At 40.3% G+C, this 17,252-nt stretch overlaps 2 protein-coding genes across 2 annotated transcripts in view; both read left to right on the top strand.

The window, feature by feature from the left end:
• The first annotated feature begins 2,214 nt into the window (after window positions 1-2,214).
• MRPS6 (mitochondrial ribosomal protein S6) overlaps window positions 2,215-17,252 on the top strand; it is a 72,934-nt gene continuing 57,896 nt past the window's right edge. The window contains exon 1 of the mRNA XM_079154946.1: window positions 2,215-2,354. Within this exon, the coding sequence (XP_079011072.1) occupies window positions 2,310-2,354 (45 nt within the window). The 5' untranslated portion in view covers window positions 2,215-2,309. The remainder of the gene's footprint in view (window positions 2,355-17,252) is intronic.
• SLC5A3 (solute carrier family 5 member 3) overlaps window positions 2,215-17,252 on the top strand; it is a 31,402-nt gene continuing 16,364 nt past the window's right edge. Inside the window, exon 1 of the mRNA XM_079154935.1 lies at window positions 2,215-2,354. The gene's annotated coding sequence lies outside the window, so the exon portion shown is untranslated. The remainder of the gene's footprint in view (window positions 2,355-17,252) is intronic.

The raw sequence follows: 17,252 nt of genomic DNA, 5'->3' as shown, positions 1-17,252 counted from the left end.
GAAGCCACTTTATTAAAGAAAGTCACCAGTAACTATTTATTGAAAAAAAAAAAAAGTTGAAAGGGTAGTTGCCCTGTTTCTCCCTTTAAGAAATATAATGAGTCTGTGGGTGGTCAACAGCTTGGGAGGGTTTGAGGGGGTGCTGGCTCTGTGGTGAGGTGTTATGCAATCAGGCTAATTTCCTTATACCACTTGTCAAGTTAGTGGGAGGGGTAGAAGTAGCAGCCAGCTCCTCACTCACCCCTCGGCATTAGGAATAAAAACTGTGGAGCTTCCAAGAGGAAATGCTCCAAGTTGAGTCAGTTCATGGTATTGCCTTGGCCTTTGGCTTGGTACATAAATGTTTGGTTCATATTTTCCCTTTCCCAAAGTGGCTCATGTAATTGACAAAAGGAAGAAGAGGTGAAGCGGGATCATCCTAGAAAAGTCTATAACTCATCCTGAGAGTCCAGGAATTCCTTGTTTCCTTCTGTTTAGTATGTCATTCCTTTAAACCAAAGATGAAGGAAGTTGACACTAACTAGGTAATTTGAATTAATTACCTGTGTGGTTTCACTTTAGAAGAACACGGGATGTGAACAAGTCGAAGGACAGGAAATATTAATACCCAGAGTCACAGAAAAGCTTGTGTTCAAACTCATCCTCCTCATCTGTAGTGCCGAATGGAGGTAGATGTAAAATGGTAAGGTCTCTGGGCAAGGTGACCAAGGTGCTCATGAGTTAATTCACCGAGTAACACCAGGACCTCCATCTGTGTGGTAGGAGGCCGGAAGGGTAGTGTGGTACTCAAGAGTGGGTGCAGCCTTTAGATAGTCTAGATCCAGATTTTGTTTCTACTGCTGTGTATGACCTTGGACTAGATACATTATCTTCGCATGCCTTTATTTCCTAACACCTAAAATGAGGTTAATAGTACATGCTTCACATGGCTGATGTGAGAATTTTACGAGACACTTGTAACAGCCTTAGCGTGGTGCCTAATAGAGTGAATTTTCAGTAAATGTCTACCAACTATTGTTTAAGCACTTTAAAGTTGACAAATATTTCCTTTACAAACCCTTTTAATGGGTCCAGCAAAGGGGAGCCTTCACAAGGGGCTCAATTTCTAAGTAGTGGAGCCTGAGAAAATGACATTTTCCACCAGTGGCTGAAGGGTCTGAAGACAGCCTGTGTGTGTGTGTTTTCCTGGAGGTCAGGACAGCGCAGGATGTGACCCCTCGATCCCCCCAATCCTCTTCCAGGACAAGCTCACGATCCCAGACGGTGGCTAAACTCGGCCTATCCTTTGAATGAACACTAAGCAAACATTCGAAGAATATTCGATGAAGCCAAAGTATTAGCCTTGCCCTGGGAGAACTCTTGCGTCAGGCGGGCGCACACCACAAACCCCGGGTCGCCCTCGCGGTGTCTGCGTCAGGCACCCTCTCTCGCCGTTCAAGTGCATCAATTCACTCAGAGGCAACACATCCCACTTTCCGCAAAAGGAGCCTGCACAAGGTCACGCAGCCGCCGAGAGATGGAGCTGGACCCGACACCGCGCGCCGCAGCCCACGGCCTGCGCCCACCTCGCCGGGGAGGGGGCCTCGGGTAGGCGCGCGAGGGCAGCGGGCTGCAGGCGGGGAAGGCGTCGCAGGCCCGCGAACCCGAGCGGGGACGCTCCGGCCGCGCCGCGCGCCGCCGTGCGCTGGGCAGTCGGGGTCCGACTCGGACACCGCCTTCGGCCCAGAAGGTCTCTCGCGCCCGGGAGTCGGGGGCGAGGGGCGCGCGCAAGGACGAGGCCGCACTGCAGCGCACGCGCACAGCCCGCCCGCCCGCCGCCCAGGATGAGACGGAAGGCATGGAAAGTTCCAGCCGGTTCGAGAGCCGTAGGTAGAAGGCGCGGCGGCGGGGGCGGGGCCAGGCGGGGGCGGGGGCGAGCGGACTCGCGGCTTCGCGAGCCGCTCGGGACCGCGCCCAAGGGGGCCGCGCCCGCGCAGCAGCCGCGAGGACCCCGGGTCCCGGCCCGTGGGCGCCGCGCAGGGCTGTAGTGGGGGCGGGGGCGGCGGCGGCGGCGGCGGCGGCGGCGGCGGCGGGCGGGAGGGGCGGGGTGCCGGCAGCGCGGGGGCGTGGCGCGCCGAGGGGGCGTGGCGCGCCGTCTGCGCAGCTGCCAGCGCCTTTAAGCCCGGGCTCGCGCGGCCGGAGCGTGCTTTCGCCGCCCGGGAGCCGTTCGGCCCAAGCGCCAGCACTTCCCCGCCAGGTCCCCCTCCAGGTCCCCGCCCCTCCGCGTCCCGGGACCCGGCTCGGTCCGGAGCCGCGCCTAGCGTTCGGGCATGCCCCGCTACGAGCTGGCTTTGATCCTGAAAGCCATGCAGCGGGTGAGTGACCTTCCCTCAGAGCCCGTGTTCCCGCGCGGGGACCCCGCCGCCGCTAGGCCGCCGTCCCCCGCGAGCCGGGGCGGCGGGACCGCGGGCCTCCCCGCGCGGCCCCGGGGAGGCCGGGGAGGGAGGGCGGCGGGCGTCCGCGCGGAGGGGGCGCGCGCAGGCCCGCTCGGCCCGGCCGCGTGCGCGCGGGAGGCGGGGGTGTGCCTGCGCGTGTGCGCGGCCGCGGGAGGGTCTGCCTGGCGCTCGGCCGGCCGGCGCGGGCCGGGCGGCCCCTCGGTCCCGGCCCGCGGAGTCCAGTGGAAGGTCCGCGGGAGGACACGCGCGAGCGCCCGTCGTGAAGCTGCTTGTCGCCGGCCCCGCGCCTGCCCGGTCCCGCCTGCCGGCCGCCGCCGCAACGTCCGCGCTCAATAAAACGTTCTTCCAAAGCGTGTTTGTGCAGTTATCTACACCCCTCGCCTGTAACCGCTCTCACGCTAAAAAATCTTTTGACTTCTCTTTTTCTGACTTCAGCGACAGCCCTGCTGCGGGTGCCCTTAGCCCAGTTTCATTCATCCAAGTTGTGGCCTTGCTTGCGCCTTCCGAAGATTCTTTCACCCCCACCCCCCGCTTTTGATTGATCTTGAGGTGGGGCTTTCAGGTTTGGAGGGATGATAAGCGAACCAGCAGCCCGTTCACTTCAGGTGATGGCGTGGCCGAGGACAGGGGCCGGCGGCCGGCGGAGGCAGCTCTTTCTTCGTCCTCTGTTCTGGGTCAGGCACTCCTCAAGTCGTCGCTGAAATCCCCATTCTTCCGAGAATTTGGTAATGTGTGGTGTATGCACTCCCCTCTCCCCAGCAGGTATAATAAAAAGTAAGAAGCGTTGTACCTGGTCTGCATTTTGGAAACAGCTTTCTACAGCGGCAGGGATGTGGACACATTTTATATTTGAATTGGGCTTTGGGTCATTTTCGAAGAGTAACTGTTAAACCGAGTTTAATTGAACCTGGGATCATCGTCTAGGCTGTGTTGAAAAATTAACGATCACGGAGCGTGGGAAGATTGTTAGGAGGTATGCTTAGCACATGGTCATCAGGGAAAGGACACCAGGGCCGTTTGATCAGGTCCAGAGAAGGCTGTTCAGGCGTGCCATTGTGTCCCCAGGCTTGGTCTTCAGCACTTGGGATAAGTTAAGATTGTATTGTTTAGCCTCTTGATACCCCTCTGTCTTGGCTCATTACCAGAATATACAGCTTTAAAAGGAAAAATGAAAAAAGAAAAAGATAAAATTATTAAAAAGGAAACATTTTTACTTACGTGGGGATTGAGCCCTCCCCTAACTGTGCTTTTTAGGCAGTGCTACTGAACCTGGGAAATGTTGCTGAAATTCCTCCATTACCTTCCTTGTCTTAGGGATTTAGGAGGTTAGGTGATCACTAATGAGGCAGGGTGTATTTGCTCATTTTATAATTATTTTTGAAATGAAGGTTTTGCACTCTGGTTAACATGACTTCAAGTATGTTGGTTTAATGTATTTCCTTTCCCATACTGCTTGTCCGCCCCCCACCCCCATCCAGGATTCACAATTTCCAGGTGTGGAGCATAGTTTTTATTCTAGTTAGATAAGCCAAGCCTAGTGTATTTGGTTAAAATAAAGATAAAATACATCCCTTCAAATCTTTGTCTGAAGTCAGGGGGCAAAAACCCTTAGAAAGTAGATAATTTAGAACTCCCTGCAGGAGGAGGCATTAATGGCAGTAGATAAAGTGTTGTAACTATGTTGGAAGTTGTGTCCAGGGAATCCTTGACCTAAATAAACCAAGATTAAACAGTAACAAAAGCTTGTCACTTTTTTATTCAAAAAAATTACCTCTGAGTAGGTTGTAAAGGTGTAAAATAAAGACTTAAAAGGTTTTAGACAATTTTGCTTGCTTTCCACTTTAGGAAAATTGGATTCTAACCATAGGGTGACTACTTGGAGGAAAATAACAGTAGGCTTATTTAATGTAAATTCTGCTGTGAGCTTGCACATCTTTAGCAGATTCTGGGGAAAACTCACCTCCAACCTGAGGCAGTTTGTGCTTCTGCTGCAGGAAGGCTATTGCAGATCCTCAATTCTCAGTTGCATATCTTTTCATATTTTTAGATTCTGGGAAGTATATTTAACAATGTGGTCCTTTAATATGTTGGTATTTTCCCTTCCATCCTTCACATAATCCAATTATGTGTTTTAGAATTGAGGAAATATGTTAAGCAACTTTTGTAGCAGATAGGGGAGTTAACAGACTATTTTTTTTTCCCCAGCCTTTTAGACTCCCAGAGCTGTTTTCCTGTTTCTTTTCTATGCCTAAAGAGCATTCCTACTCTCTTTGGGGGATGTTAGTCTCCCTTTCCACTCCTATTTTGTTTTATTTGATTTGTAGCTTGACTCCTTAAAATTGAGCCTAAAGTCTTTAAATAAAGATACTATATTGAGAGTCTTAAAATATCTCTAATGTAGGAAAAGCCCTTGTGGGAGTTGCCATGGAAAGATATCAAGGTGTAGTCTATAGAAAAAGTACTTTTTTTTTTTTTTTTAATTATATATGATTGTGTTATTCAGTCACTTAGAAGTTGCAATGCCATCTTTTTTTCTCGGTTTGCTGCTGTATTTCCAAGTTTTCATTCATATAAAAGTCTTCCCAAGAAATTTATTTGCAGGTACTTTTGAGCTTGAATTTTAACGTGTGTGTATTAAAAGTTGTCATTTCTGTATTCTCCCTGCTTTTACTTTAGCAGAAAAAGTAGATAGAAGTGTAGATAAATTCTGAAATGTGCCACAGTGAAATAATAAATATTATAAAACCAGGGATTTGAAACTGATGACAAATTTTGAAAAAGTAGTTGATTAGAACTATATTTATTGAAGAGTCTTCAGAGTAAAGATTTTTGGAAGTCCTGTCACCCCTATGTCACGTAGCAGCAGAAGAGTTTTATTCACTTCTGGAAAAGACGGTATTCAAAGGCTTTAATATGGAAGGACATAGCTGCAGAGGAAAGACGAAGGCTGCAAATATCAGGCAGTCTCATCTCAATATGAGGAAGACCTTTTTTAACAACTGAAAAAGAGAAGGATTGTAAGATGGTGAGTGCTCTCTCTGCCTCTACCTTGTCTCTGTGAAATGGGAACTTCCAGGTGGATAGGAGAGAAGGGGCTGTGTGGTTTGGTGGGTGAGCTCTGAAACTCATTTCTGAGTCACTTCTCCTGAGTCTGGGGAAATGACTGATGGACTTTTTCATTTAGTAATAGGTTTTTAAAATTGGTGTTTAATTTGAGTTAGGTAAAGGAGTGAAATTGCCCATACATGAGTGATAAAAGCACATACCATGTCAGAGCCCAGAAAAACTGTAGAAAACTTTGTAGAACTGTTTACACCTGGGATGGGTGTAAGGAGAGAAATTTTTGAGGAGAAAAATCTTTGCAGTACATAAAAATATTCTTTGGTTACTTAGTTTTGGAGCACTTTAATTATCGTGTCTTATTCTGTTGGCTGAGATGATCACAGTTGGCATACTTTAGACTTATGAAAGCCCTATGAAAATATTCTCCCTGAAATCATCTCATCATCACTCAGGAATTTTTATATGAGAATAGTTTAATAACTAGCTCAATTGCTAAATTAATGAATGCGTGTACCATAAAATACTGTTTGTATCTTTTTGTATGTTTTTAAAATAGTAATAAAGTAGATAGCTACTTTGGAAATGTTCTTTTTCATTAAATAATTTTATGTTCAGTACTCCCATTTAGTTTTAATTTCATTGAAAAGATTGTTTTAAGATTACTCACCTGAAATAGTTTGTAGGTAGAGTTGTGATGTAATCTGAATTTAACCTTAGACCTGGTTTTATTTAGATATGGAAGTGTAGTGATAATTCAGTTTCTAAAATGTAGAAAACAGTAGGTTTTTTGGTTATGCAGTGAAGAAATTTTCTTGTTTCTCTTCACTTAAACCTTTTTGATTTGAAAACCTCAGTTTTGTGTTTATTCTAGAGTTGTATCCTACTTAGGATATTCTGGAATACCTACAAAACATTTGCGTTCTAGATGTTTTCTGAAGGTATAGGGTGCTAACGTTGGGCTGGCCAACCCTATGTCATTGTAGCTTGGCTTGATTGACAACATTCTCTAACTAGGAAATAGCGAAATTTCTGCTGTTGTTGTGAGACTTGACTTAAATTCAATTGGAAACATCTTTCAGATAACCATGTCTTTTTTTTTTTTTTTTTTTAAATCCATTTGGGCCCTTCCCTAGCAGCAGCTTAGCTTGTATTTTTAATAATTGCTTTGTGCTTTATCTGTTTGAAAACTATGGACAAGTTAAAGTAGTTTTTCAGTAGTGAAAGGTGTGAACTTGGGCAATGTTATACTTTGATTTGGTATTAAAGTTTTCTTGGGTTACAGCTTATTGCCGCTGCAAGTGATTGAAGAAGGAGTCCTGTTCTGCCCCTGAGCTACAGCTAAGTTACAAGGAGTGGCTTGGGGGTAAGGAGTCCTTCCTCACCAGATATGGTTTGTATGTATGAAGACTGCAGAAGTTAACATTCTGCTCTAATTTTTTAAAAAACTATTACTCATGACTTGCATATTCAACACTGACGTTTATAGGTTTTTAAAGTCTACATTATGTCTAGTATTTTTATGCAGGCTGCTATTGAATCTTCTCACTTTTTAAAAAAATATTCTGTAAATCACCTTAAAAATGTTCAAAAGCAATGAGGGCTAAATTCTAAAGCAATGTTTTCCATTTGGTGCCATTACTCTGTTCATAGTATAGGTATAGCTCAACTAAAAGAAATACAGAATACAGAAATTTGATTCAGCATCACAGTGGAAGAAAAGGTAGAGGCACATTATAGAAAAGGTAGAGAATGGTATGTTGTGTGATTATTCATATGTATTAATATGTTTGCCATGTATAATTATCTTTTGCTAGTTTACATTACTGACTTTGTGTTAGAATTCATTTCTAATGTTCTCATGAGTTTTATCTTTTTAAGAAAGGAGTACCTCCTTTTAGTACTTATTTTAAGAAGGCAATATTAAACCAACATGTATTAATACATAGTTGTCTCATATTTAGGGTGTCAAACTTAAGGAATTAGTCAAATGAAAGTCTGGTAAGTTATCAGTTTATCTGTAGGAAAATATGTGTTAAGAAGTTTGAAAAAGTATAGTCTTGTTGTTGCTCCTAACTTAAGAGTAAGGGGCTGGTAGACTGTAACACACAGGCCAGATGTGATCTGCCACCTGTATTTTTATGGACTGTAAGCTAAGAAAGGATTTTAGAGTTGAATAGTTGGGTGTGTGTGTGTGGGGGGGTGTTATTTTATGACCATGTAGAAATTATATGGAATTCAAATTTCCTTGTCCATAGTATTGGAACATAACTCTGTTCCTTTGTTGTCTGGCCCTTTACAGGAGAAATTTGCTGGCTACTGATTTGTACATACTGATACTAAATCAGTATGTACAAATTTCCAGATTCAGCATTTCTCTTGACTTTATGGTGCTATTTTCTGACATTCTCCTTTGATCCCTTCCTTTCCCTTTTTGTACTGGTACCATGTGGATGATTTGCTATATTCATAACAAGCTGACAACTCTGGCATTGCCTCTCTGTCTTCTGTGCTGGTCATAGCCTCCAGGATAGACATCCTTGGTGCTATACTCATTGTGGTTCAAAACTTAGTGAGTTGCCTTCCCTAAAACTTGCCTGTTGGTGTTTAACTTACTTCTGTTTATTGCTTCTCTGCCTTCTGTCATCTGGGACTGAACAAATCTACTTTTCATTTCTGTAATCTCAATCCCATGTAGTCTCCTCTCTGCCTTAGTTGAGCTGTTCATCTTTCTTTCTTGGACTTTTGAAGTTTCTTAGTTGGTCACTTTAATTGAGGGGAGAAGAGTTAATACTTGCCGACACATTTATTGGAGTGCAAAATTGCTTGTTCTCGAGATACTTTAAAAGAATTAAAGTTTTTAACTAGGAAATAATAGGAAGTATTATATAGTGATGGATTTTTGATCTTTATACTAGTTGATTGTGTCAACATTGTTGCAAAATTATGTCACCCATCTTTCTCAGACATTTTAAATGAAGTCTTACATCCATGACCACCTTTGATATGACTCTGACCTAAGAGATTAGGTCAATTAATCTCAATTAATTGAGTTTCTTACATTCTTTATTCCATATACAAGTAAACAGCTGCTACAGTTCCCCTGCATATAAACCATTGTCTTTGATTTTCTTCGGTGCCTGTATCCCACTGCTTTTCTGGAATGCTTTCGCTTTCCACATCATTCCATCATCTCCATGAAAGCCTGCCTCAATAACTTAACTTTAACTTAATTGGTACCTTAAATATCAAGGATTTGGACAATTAATAGTATAGAACATGACTTTTATTTGGTCACAATTTTTGTCTTGTCACATGCTTCACTTTCTACTTTTAACAGTTAACTGTTAATTGGTGAATGTCTGTAGTCTTCTTTGCTAGATAATACTCCTGAGTATCATGTCTATTTTCATTTCTGTCTTCTGCCTTGTTTTTGCATGTTAGATGCTCACTGAACTGCTTTGAGGAGGTTATGACTGATTTCTTTAGAACAATTATTTGATCTGATTCAGCATACTCACCTATGCCCATATATTGCTTTTAAGTCAATGTATTTTCCATGGACTAAGTTGAGTTTGTATGCTTCCCAGAAGTTGGGCTGATTTCCAAGACTTTTGTGACAGATAATCTTGGTTTTGTACTTATTTGCAAACTGTGTGAACTGATGAAGTGAGTGGCAAACTGTTCCCTGAAAACCAAGCTGGATTCTTTGGAAAGACTTGAGAAAAGGTGAGAAAAGGTGAGTCATTGAAGTAATGACTGTAGAATTAGTTGTGACTGAAATGTTTAGGAAAAGTAGTAATAGTCTAGGATTCTGTGTAGACTGCTTTATAAGGATCTCTTAAATCTTTCTACTTTAATGAGCCTGAAACTGTAAATTGTAGATGATGCCTTTATATAGGTGAGGCTTAGATCAAACAGAAGGAACTTCAAACAGCAAGAACTTCAAATCTGCCATACTGTTCCCCAAAGGTTTTGGCCTCCATGTTAAGGTTGGTAGATAAATATACATTTTTGTGTTAAATAAATAAAATATTTAAGGTATGTATATATTTTAATTGGGTATGATTAGGTATGAAGACTTCTGCTTTAGTATGTGCTCTGATACTTTCGTTTTCTAAATTAATAAAAGAACATGAGACTCTCAAATGAAGACACTGGTTGTGTTATGGTGGAATAAATGGAAGTGGCATTGGGAGAGCATCAGGAACTTTAGAGGCAGATAGACCTGTTTTTGGATTCTGGCACCTACTTCCTAGGGAACTGGGCCATTTTGGACCCTCAGTTTCTTATCTGTTAAGTGGGGGTAATCCTTATACTGGAGAGCCTGTGAAAATAATGTAATGTGACCTTGGAGGTACTGGGTGGTTCAGTATGTCATTAGAGTAGCTTTGTGATCTCAGGCAAGTTACTGAATTTCATTGCCTAGGTTTTCATTATTCCTTTACTGATGATACTTCAAAATATATATTTATTATATGCAAAATATATTTTACCATAATCCCACATTGACTCAAACCCGAAACATAGTTCTTGATCAGTTCATATTTGAATTTGATGGTGCTTACTGTTCCACTTCAGTTATTTATTGCAGTGTGTGGGACTGGTCTCATTAACTCTTATCTTCCTACTGCTAGAATTCTAGATTTATAGGGATTGTGATTTTTAAGATGCTGGCAAATAGTAGAAACCATGGGCCAAATGAAATTTAATCTGGTGAGTCACATAGTTCTCATTTTATAATTTCTGATTTACTTGATTTAGATGACCTTTAAACTCCTTCAGCATTAATATTGACAAAGCTCATCTTTTTAATTGGTCAGTGGTTTACATTTGTTTATAGCAAGGCTTAGTAGCCACCTGTGGTGGCACATGCCTGTAATCCCAGCAGCTCAGGAGGCTGAGGCAGGAGGATCACAAGTTCAAAGCTAGCCTCAGCAAAAGCAAGGTGCTAAGCTAAGCAGCTCAGTGAAACCCTGTCTCTAAATAAAATGCAGAATAGGGCTGGGGATATGGCTCTGTGATTGAGTGCTCCTGAGTTTAATCCCCAGTAAGGTGCGCCCCCCACCCCCCTGCAAAACAAAACAATGGGGCTTAGTAAATGGTAAGCTTGTTCAGTTCTTAAAGTAATAGCAATCTCTGGTGTAAGCCTGTCTTCCCAGCAACTCCTGAGGCTGAGGCAGGAGGATCACAAGTTTGAGGGCAGCTTCAGAAACTTAGCAAAGACCTGCACAATTTAGTGAGACCCTGTCTCATAATAAATTAAAAACTGCTGGAGGTTCGGCTCAATAGTAAAGTGTCCCTGGGTTCAATCTCCAGTACCAAACAAAACAAAAACAGTAATAGCAATTTCTAGTTTCCAACTGTGTGACGTGTCTCCATTTAGGCTAAAGTATGTGTAGAAGCCTCAGCGTTGCTTATTACTGAAGTGGGACATGACTGTGCAAACTATCAAATTGGTATTCACCGTCCTTTGAATGTCTGAGTGGTTATTTTAACTATGCATTAGTACAATTTGATTTGTACCCTTCGTATTAAACTTTTAGATGTTTGAAATACTGCTTCTAGGCAAAGATAGATTTGTCTAGAAAATGGCTTTTTTTTTTTAATCCTCAGGGTTTATCTTGAAGTTTAGAATAGTTTATAATACCTGTGATCCTTGGAATATAGTACTACTGTGGGAAAAAATAATTTAGGTACTTTCCTAAACAAGAATGTAAAATAAGGGGATGATAAATGTAAATTTTTTGTTTTGTCATGTTTCTGTGGAAAAGAAATGAAGTTATTATTATCTCTATTAGCACTCTCTTTGTCCTTTTCCCTTCTCAGCTCTCACTTCACTTAACATCAGATTGGAAATTAACAGTCTCAGATCCAGGTTGTTCTTAACATATCTTTTGGCCCATGGTTCAATTAAATTGTTTTGCCTTAGCCATTTTTACTGAGGAATTGCAGTGCCCCAGTTAAGGGAATCCTTTACTCCCTTTGGCAATACCTCAGTAGATAAGATCTTAAAAATGAAATTGCAAGTGAAAGTACAACTTAACAAAACTTTCTCTGCTGGAATCCTCAGTGTTCATAAATCGGCACTTAGCTGCTTTCGTTCCAGAATCTAGAATTCCTAATTTTTGTCATAGTTTAGACTTCAGTTTTTAAAACCTCTTCCTTGACACCTAGCCTGGCTATGAAATGCTTTACTCTTGTTGCGTGAAGAAACAAAGTGCAGCTCTCACAAGTCAGATTGCTTTGGGTGTATTCCCTTTGAGAACATTCTCCTTGAGACCAGGAACGCAGTGCTGTGCTTACTTGGGTTTCAGGTGCTGCAGCAAGGCTCCTGTGGGAACGATGTGCAGTCCTTGCTTCTGTTACAGGAGCATCATTGCTGTCCCCTGTGTCTGTCCTGTTTTTGATTTGTATTCAGAAGCCCTGTGTGTGAATTAGGAATGTAAAGCATCTGTTCAGTGCAGGTTTTCATTCACTTAAAGTGTTTTCTAATAGTGAACGAAAAGCTGAATATGAGGGTAGACTCTTTGGTAGACATTTTTTAGGATAGGTGTACTTATGTTGTTCTGTGTTCTTTTTAAATTGCTTAACTCCGTTAACTAGATGACCTAGTGATAGGTTACTTTGAATGTCATTCTTTCGTTGGTGTACTGCTTGCCATCTGTTTTATTGGTAGTCATGAGAAAGTGTTTGCATGAAGTATGTTACCTTGAAACTTTGACAGCCAAGTTTTCATCCCAGACAGTTGAAGACAACAGATTCTGGTAGTAACATTGGCCTCACAGGAAAGCATTCTCATTGTGTGGACTAAATAAAGTTTTTGTAAATACAGGCTGTGTACAGAAGAAAATCATTTTCTTTGTTAAATATTTTGTCTAATTAGGATGTAATCCCTGGAAGATACTTGTAATTTTCAAGATCTCCTATTTTCTGACATCCAAGGAAAACATATTTTGTGTCATCTATATCATCTACTTGTCTATCTGAAATATAAGAGGAAAGTCCAACTATATTCAACACCATGCCCCCTTTTTTTATGTTAACTTCCTAGGTTCAATTCAGGGCATATTTTCTACCAGTTCTGTTAAAATTACCTTATTTGTGGTGCCTCACCCCTGCCTGCCTTTTAAAATTTCTTGAAAAATCCTATATTCTCCAAACCTTGGAGAAAATTAGAAGGTTTTAAAATTTTTCCAGTCAAAATAATCTTTTCTAATTTCAAGATCTGTTTATGACTTGGCATCCTGAAAGAATCTGGTCTATCAGGAAGATGTTTGTGTTTACATTTTCTGCATTAGTCACATGGGAAATGAGAAACTACTCAGTGTTGGTTCTAGGACAGTTTTTCTAGGAGCATAAAATTGGAACCAAGTAGTATGAGAACAAAAAACCTAAAGGTGGACCACAAGGTTGAATGAGTCAGCTGTTTTACCTTATAAACCTTATAGTTAGTTGTTAGGCTTAGAGGGAGGATAGAGAGTGGTGGTTATACCTAGTCTTAGTGATTGATTGAAGCAGGGGTTGTATATGTATGTGAATATGTATTTAAGGTACATATTTGGCCCTCTTTTGAATCCTAAGTATCTTAATGGCTAGGTAATATGATTTCTATTCCAAAATTTTTCATTTTTCCAAATGAAAAAATTAAAGCAAAAAGGAATCTAGAGCCATGCAATTCAAAGTGGCCCAGCCAGTATTCTAAGGAAGTCTCAGGGTGGTCATGTCTTTGAACATTGCATTTGTTGGAGTACAGTTGAAGTCCCTTTAAACTAAAGGAAATATTTCACATCTATTTTGAGTGTCTAGTAGGTGCTAGTGCTACCATGTGTTTGGGGAATATAGTGGTAAATAAGACAAAGGTCCAGTGAAGGAAACCAAAGTGTAGGATAAAGGGACGAAATGAGGAAAGTTTCAGTTTAGTTAGTTAGGTTGTCTAGCAATCAATCATCTATCTGTTTATTTTTAAAGGTCTTCCGATAGCTATACCTGAAAGAATTGATAGGAAGTAGCAATTGTTTGTTGCTTAGTTTTTTTCCATAGGATGTTTGTAATCTATCTTACTGATGTTGTGTTGAGGTGCATGTTTTTCCCATTTTATAGAAGAAAATTTAAGAGTCAGGCATATATAAAAGCACATAGTTTAATAACTCTCCCTATTGTACCCATCACTCAGCTCCAGTAGTCAACATTTTACCAGTATTACTGCATCTCCACACTGTTAAAAGAACAGTTCCATTAATACTTTTATGCTTTTTGCCTAGATCACGGATTGTTAGAATTTATCTTATTTAATCTTTTTTTATCTGCATCATTTGAGAGTTAAAATCATCCTAACTGTGCCTTTCTTAGGAATAAGGGCTTTTCCCCCAATCACAACATAACTATTACACTCAAATAACATTGATAGAATAGAATAGTATTACAAAATATTCAGTTCAAGTTGAAATTTATTCTATTTTTTTTTTTTTTTTAAGTTTTCAAGAATCCAATATTCAATCAAGGTTCATGCATTTAGTTGCTGTTTTTTCTTTAGCAGTTCTAAAGCCTTTCCCATTAGTAACAGTGGTCTTTAATACTTCTGAAAAAGGAAGTAAATATCTTGAACATTTCTAATGTTTGTGTTCTAAAATATTTTTCTGAAAGCAAATAACTCACCCTGTAAATTAAAATGCATCTAAACTGTTTCATCCTTCATAAGTATTTTCTGAAATGTTAGAACAAAATAAATGCTTTATAATACCAAAAAATAAAGAATAAAAGATAGCACGAGGCCCTTGTTTAGATACGGCCACCCAGTGTTGAAATTTCCACCCACCCCCGAAATATGAGTCAAATAAACTTCTATTTTGTACAAGTTAAAAAAAAAAAAGAAAAAGAAAAAGAAAAAAAGGTGGATTTGAAATGTCCAGGCCTAGTATTTCTGCAAAATTCCTCACTTATTATTTGCCTGTAATTGCTTTCTCATGATTAGATATCAATTAAATTCCCACAACAGGAATGTTCATGGGGATGTCAATTTGTCCACTGTTGGGAGATGTTAAGCAGTTGATTGGTTGAGATAATATCCACCAGATTGTGCCATTGTAAACATTTCTTTTTTTCTTTTGTAATTAGCAATTTGTGAAGTGACAAATTTGAAACTTTTTTTTCCCCTCCAACAATCATCCTCTGACTTGAACATCTGGTGATTCTGAATTGGTTATTGTAGGAGTACTTTCAGCAAACACAGGTAGATAATTTCACATAAATATTTAGTGTATATCTCAAAGATAAGGACTTTTTAAAAACAAATCACAGCACCTTTATCACGCCTATCCATAACTTCTTAACATCTGGTAACTATGTTTAAATTCACTGACTTATTTCTCCACAGGTATTTCAGTCTGAATCTGAAGCAGGTCACATATTTTCTTGATGGTCTCTTTGTAATAGCTTCCCCTACTTTTCTTCTCTGGATTTGGTTGATCATTTTTTGGTGTTTTATGTGTTACTCTATTCCAGGAATTTTCTATAAACTGATAGGTAGAAATGTGACTAGCTTCAGGTTTTGTTTTTTTGTTTTACGTGAATATTTCAGTGGTCCTTGAGAATAGCATCAAGTCACGGTATATAGGCTAGGACTACCTTGTAGAGACAAGATTAATTCTTGTTGGGTATAGATATCCATCCATTTTGAAGTTCACCATCAACCTTAAATGTTTTAGCGTCCATGATAAATTACCTTAGGTTCATTATTGCACTAGAAGTTGCAAAATGATTTCTCATTGTATCATTTTTTAAATGTATCAATTCATTGGGTTTTTTTCTGACTTATGTTTGGTTTTTTTGGTGTCTTTTCCTAAAAATATAAAAAAGATACATTCTTCATCTTTACTCCAGAGAAGACATTCTTGTACTTCAGTAATTCTTAAAGTGTCTTCAGTTTTCTCATCTTAATTGGGGATTAATTATGTCTGCTTTTTTGGTTTTTGTGAAGATTACAGGAGCTTGTATGTGTAAATTTAAAAATATTGATTGCACATAGTGTTTGGTAAATGCTGGTTTAAAGTAACTCTTTGAGGCTGAGTGTGTAGCTGAGTGATAGAGTGTTTGCCTAGCATGTTAGGCTCTGGATTCAATCACAGGTACCAAAATACTACTATTACTGCTACTACTACTACTACTACTACTACTACTACTACTACTAAAGTAACTCAGTTCTGTGGAAACGTTGAACTGAAGTGTAATGGAGAGCTGGAACTGGAGAAGTTCTTCATGAGTTGCCATCAGCAGGAAGCTTAGGTTTATGTGGAATGAACTGAGGGGAAGTTCTGACCGCCCACAGCAAACTGCCCTTTTGACTGGAAACAACCATCGACTGTCAGACAAGAAACACACACAGGGAAAATAGTAGTAAAAGCTAGAACACATTCCAAAATAAAGTTAATACAATGAAGGAAGCAGGCCCCCCTTGTGGTGGGTAGGTAGAGTGGAGATGGTAGCTCTAGCTGCAAGTTTTTACTGCCTCATGGCCTACTGAGATTTTTATCTGAACAAAGAAAGGGCTTCTTGGCTAGTTTGATATGTCTTTGTCATTTCACACACCCTCAGTTCCATTAAGCTACTTTAGAGCACCTGAAATGTGCAAAATGGTATATGGACTCTGAGCCTACATCCATGAACAGTAGAGACCAGAGTCTGTTCCCACATGGAGTTTACATTCTGGCATGGAGGAGGCAGAATAAACATAAAAAGTTGGGTAGTATATTAGAAAGTGTATAGAAAATAGAGCAGGAGAGGAGGAATTGAGATGACCAGGGACATCACTTGAGCAAAGGCCTCAAGGGAGAGCAGAGCAGGCCTTCTGGGAGAATGGGGTGCAGATGGTTGCCTGCATGGGAAATGGCTAGCCCCAGAGGCTTATTTGATACACTGTAATTGAAGGGGTTACTGGATTTTATCATGTGATGTTTGTAGTTTTAACTTTGTTAACATTTGCAATATAGCCTCGAATATTTTCTTCTCAAGCACAACTTCTCAGAACATGCATGGTGTTGAGTGATCTTTTATCAACTAATATTGTTTCTTCCCGGGAAAAGAAGGGTCCACTTTTTTGAAGGTATTATTACGTTGTGATTAAACTATTTACTACATCCTGGGTCAAGCTGCACAATCTCCCTTGTTTCATTTCTCACGTGTGAGATGGTCATAATAATTGTCCTTATCTCAATTGTTATGCACACAGAACTAAATTTAGATCTTACATGGTGTTAGTGAGGACTTAGTTCAGTAAGGCCAGGTTTGCTGGTTTTTAAATCTCCATTTATAAGTCATTATCTTTGACAGATAGACTTTTATAAGTAGATAGTGCTGTTTGGATTCTTCCCACTACAGTTACACAGATGTTTAGTCATTGAGATTACGTGATATGCTATCACAGGCACTTTGTCTCTTATTTCATATTTTCATTTTTCTATCAAAAAATAGGTTGTTGAAGTTTACTCCGTATACATGAGCTGGTGTAATCCACATAAAAGTTAAAACCAGTGACGGTTTAACATTTGTTCCCCCCATATCCAAAATGTTTTATTTCTCTGAAACACTCAAAAAAAAAAAAAAAAAAATCCATTGCGCCAACTTTCATTGGTAGAAGCAAGTTAAAGTGAATATAACTTAAGGGAGGGGTATATGAAGGAAGTGACAAAATTTTTAAAATTCTCTAGGTGAATGTGGTTTTATTTGATAAAATGGTTTACTTAGAAATCATCTACTTCA

The sequence above is a fragment of the Sciurus vulgaris genome (genome assembly GCF_902686455.1).
Source record: "Sciurus vulgaris genome assembly, chromosome: 10".
In the NCBI taxonomy this organism is placed as follows: domain Eukaryota; kingdom Metazoa; phylum Chordata; class Mammalia; order Rodentia; family Sciuridae; genus Sciurus; species Sciurus vulgaris.
Note: the sequence above shows the minus strand (reverse complement) of the source record. Positions and strands in the feature narration are given on the sequence as shown.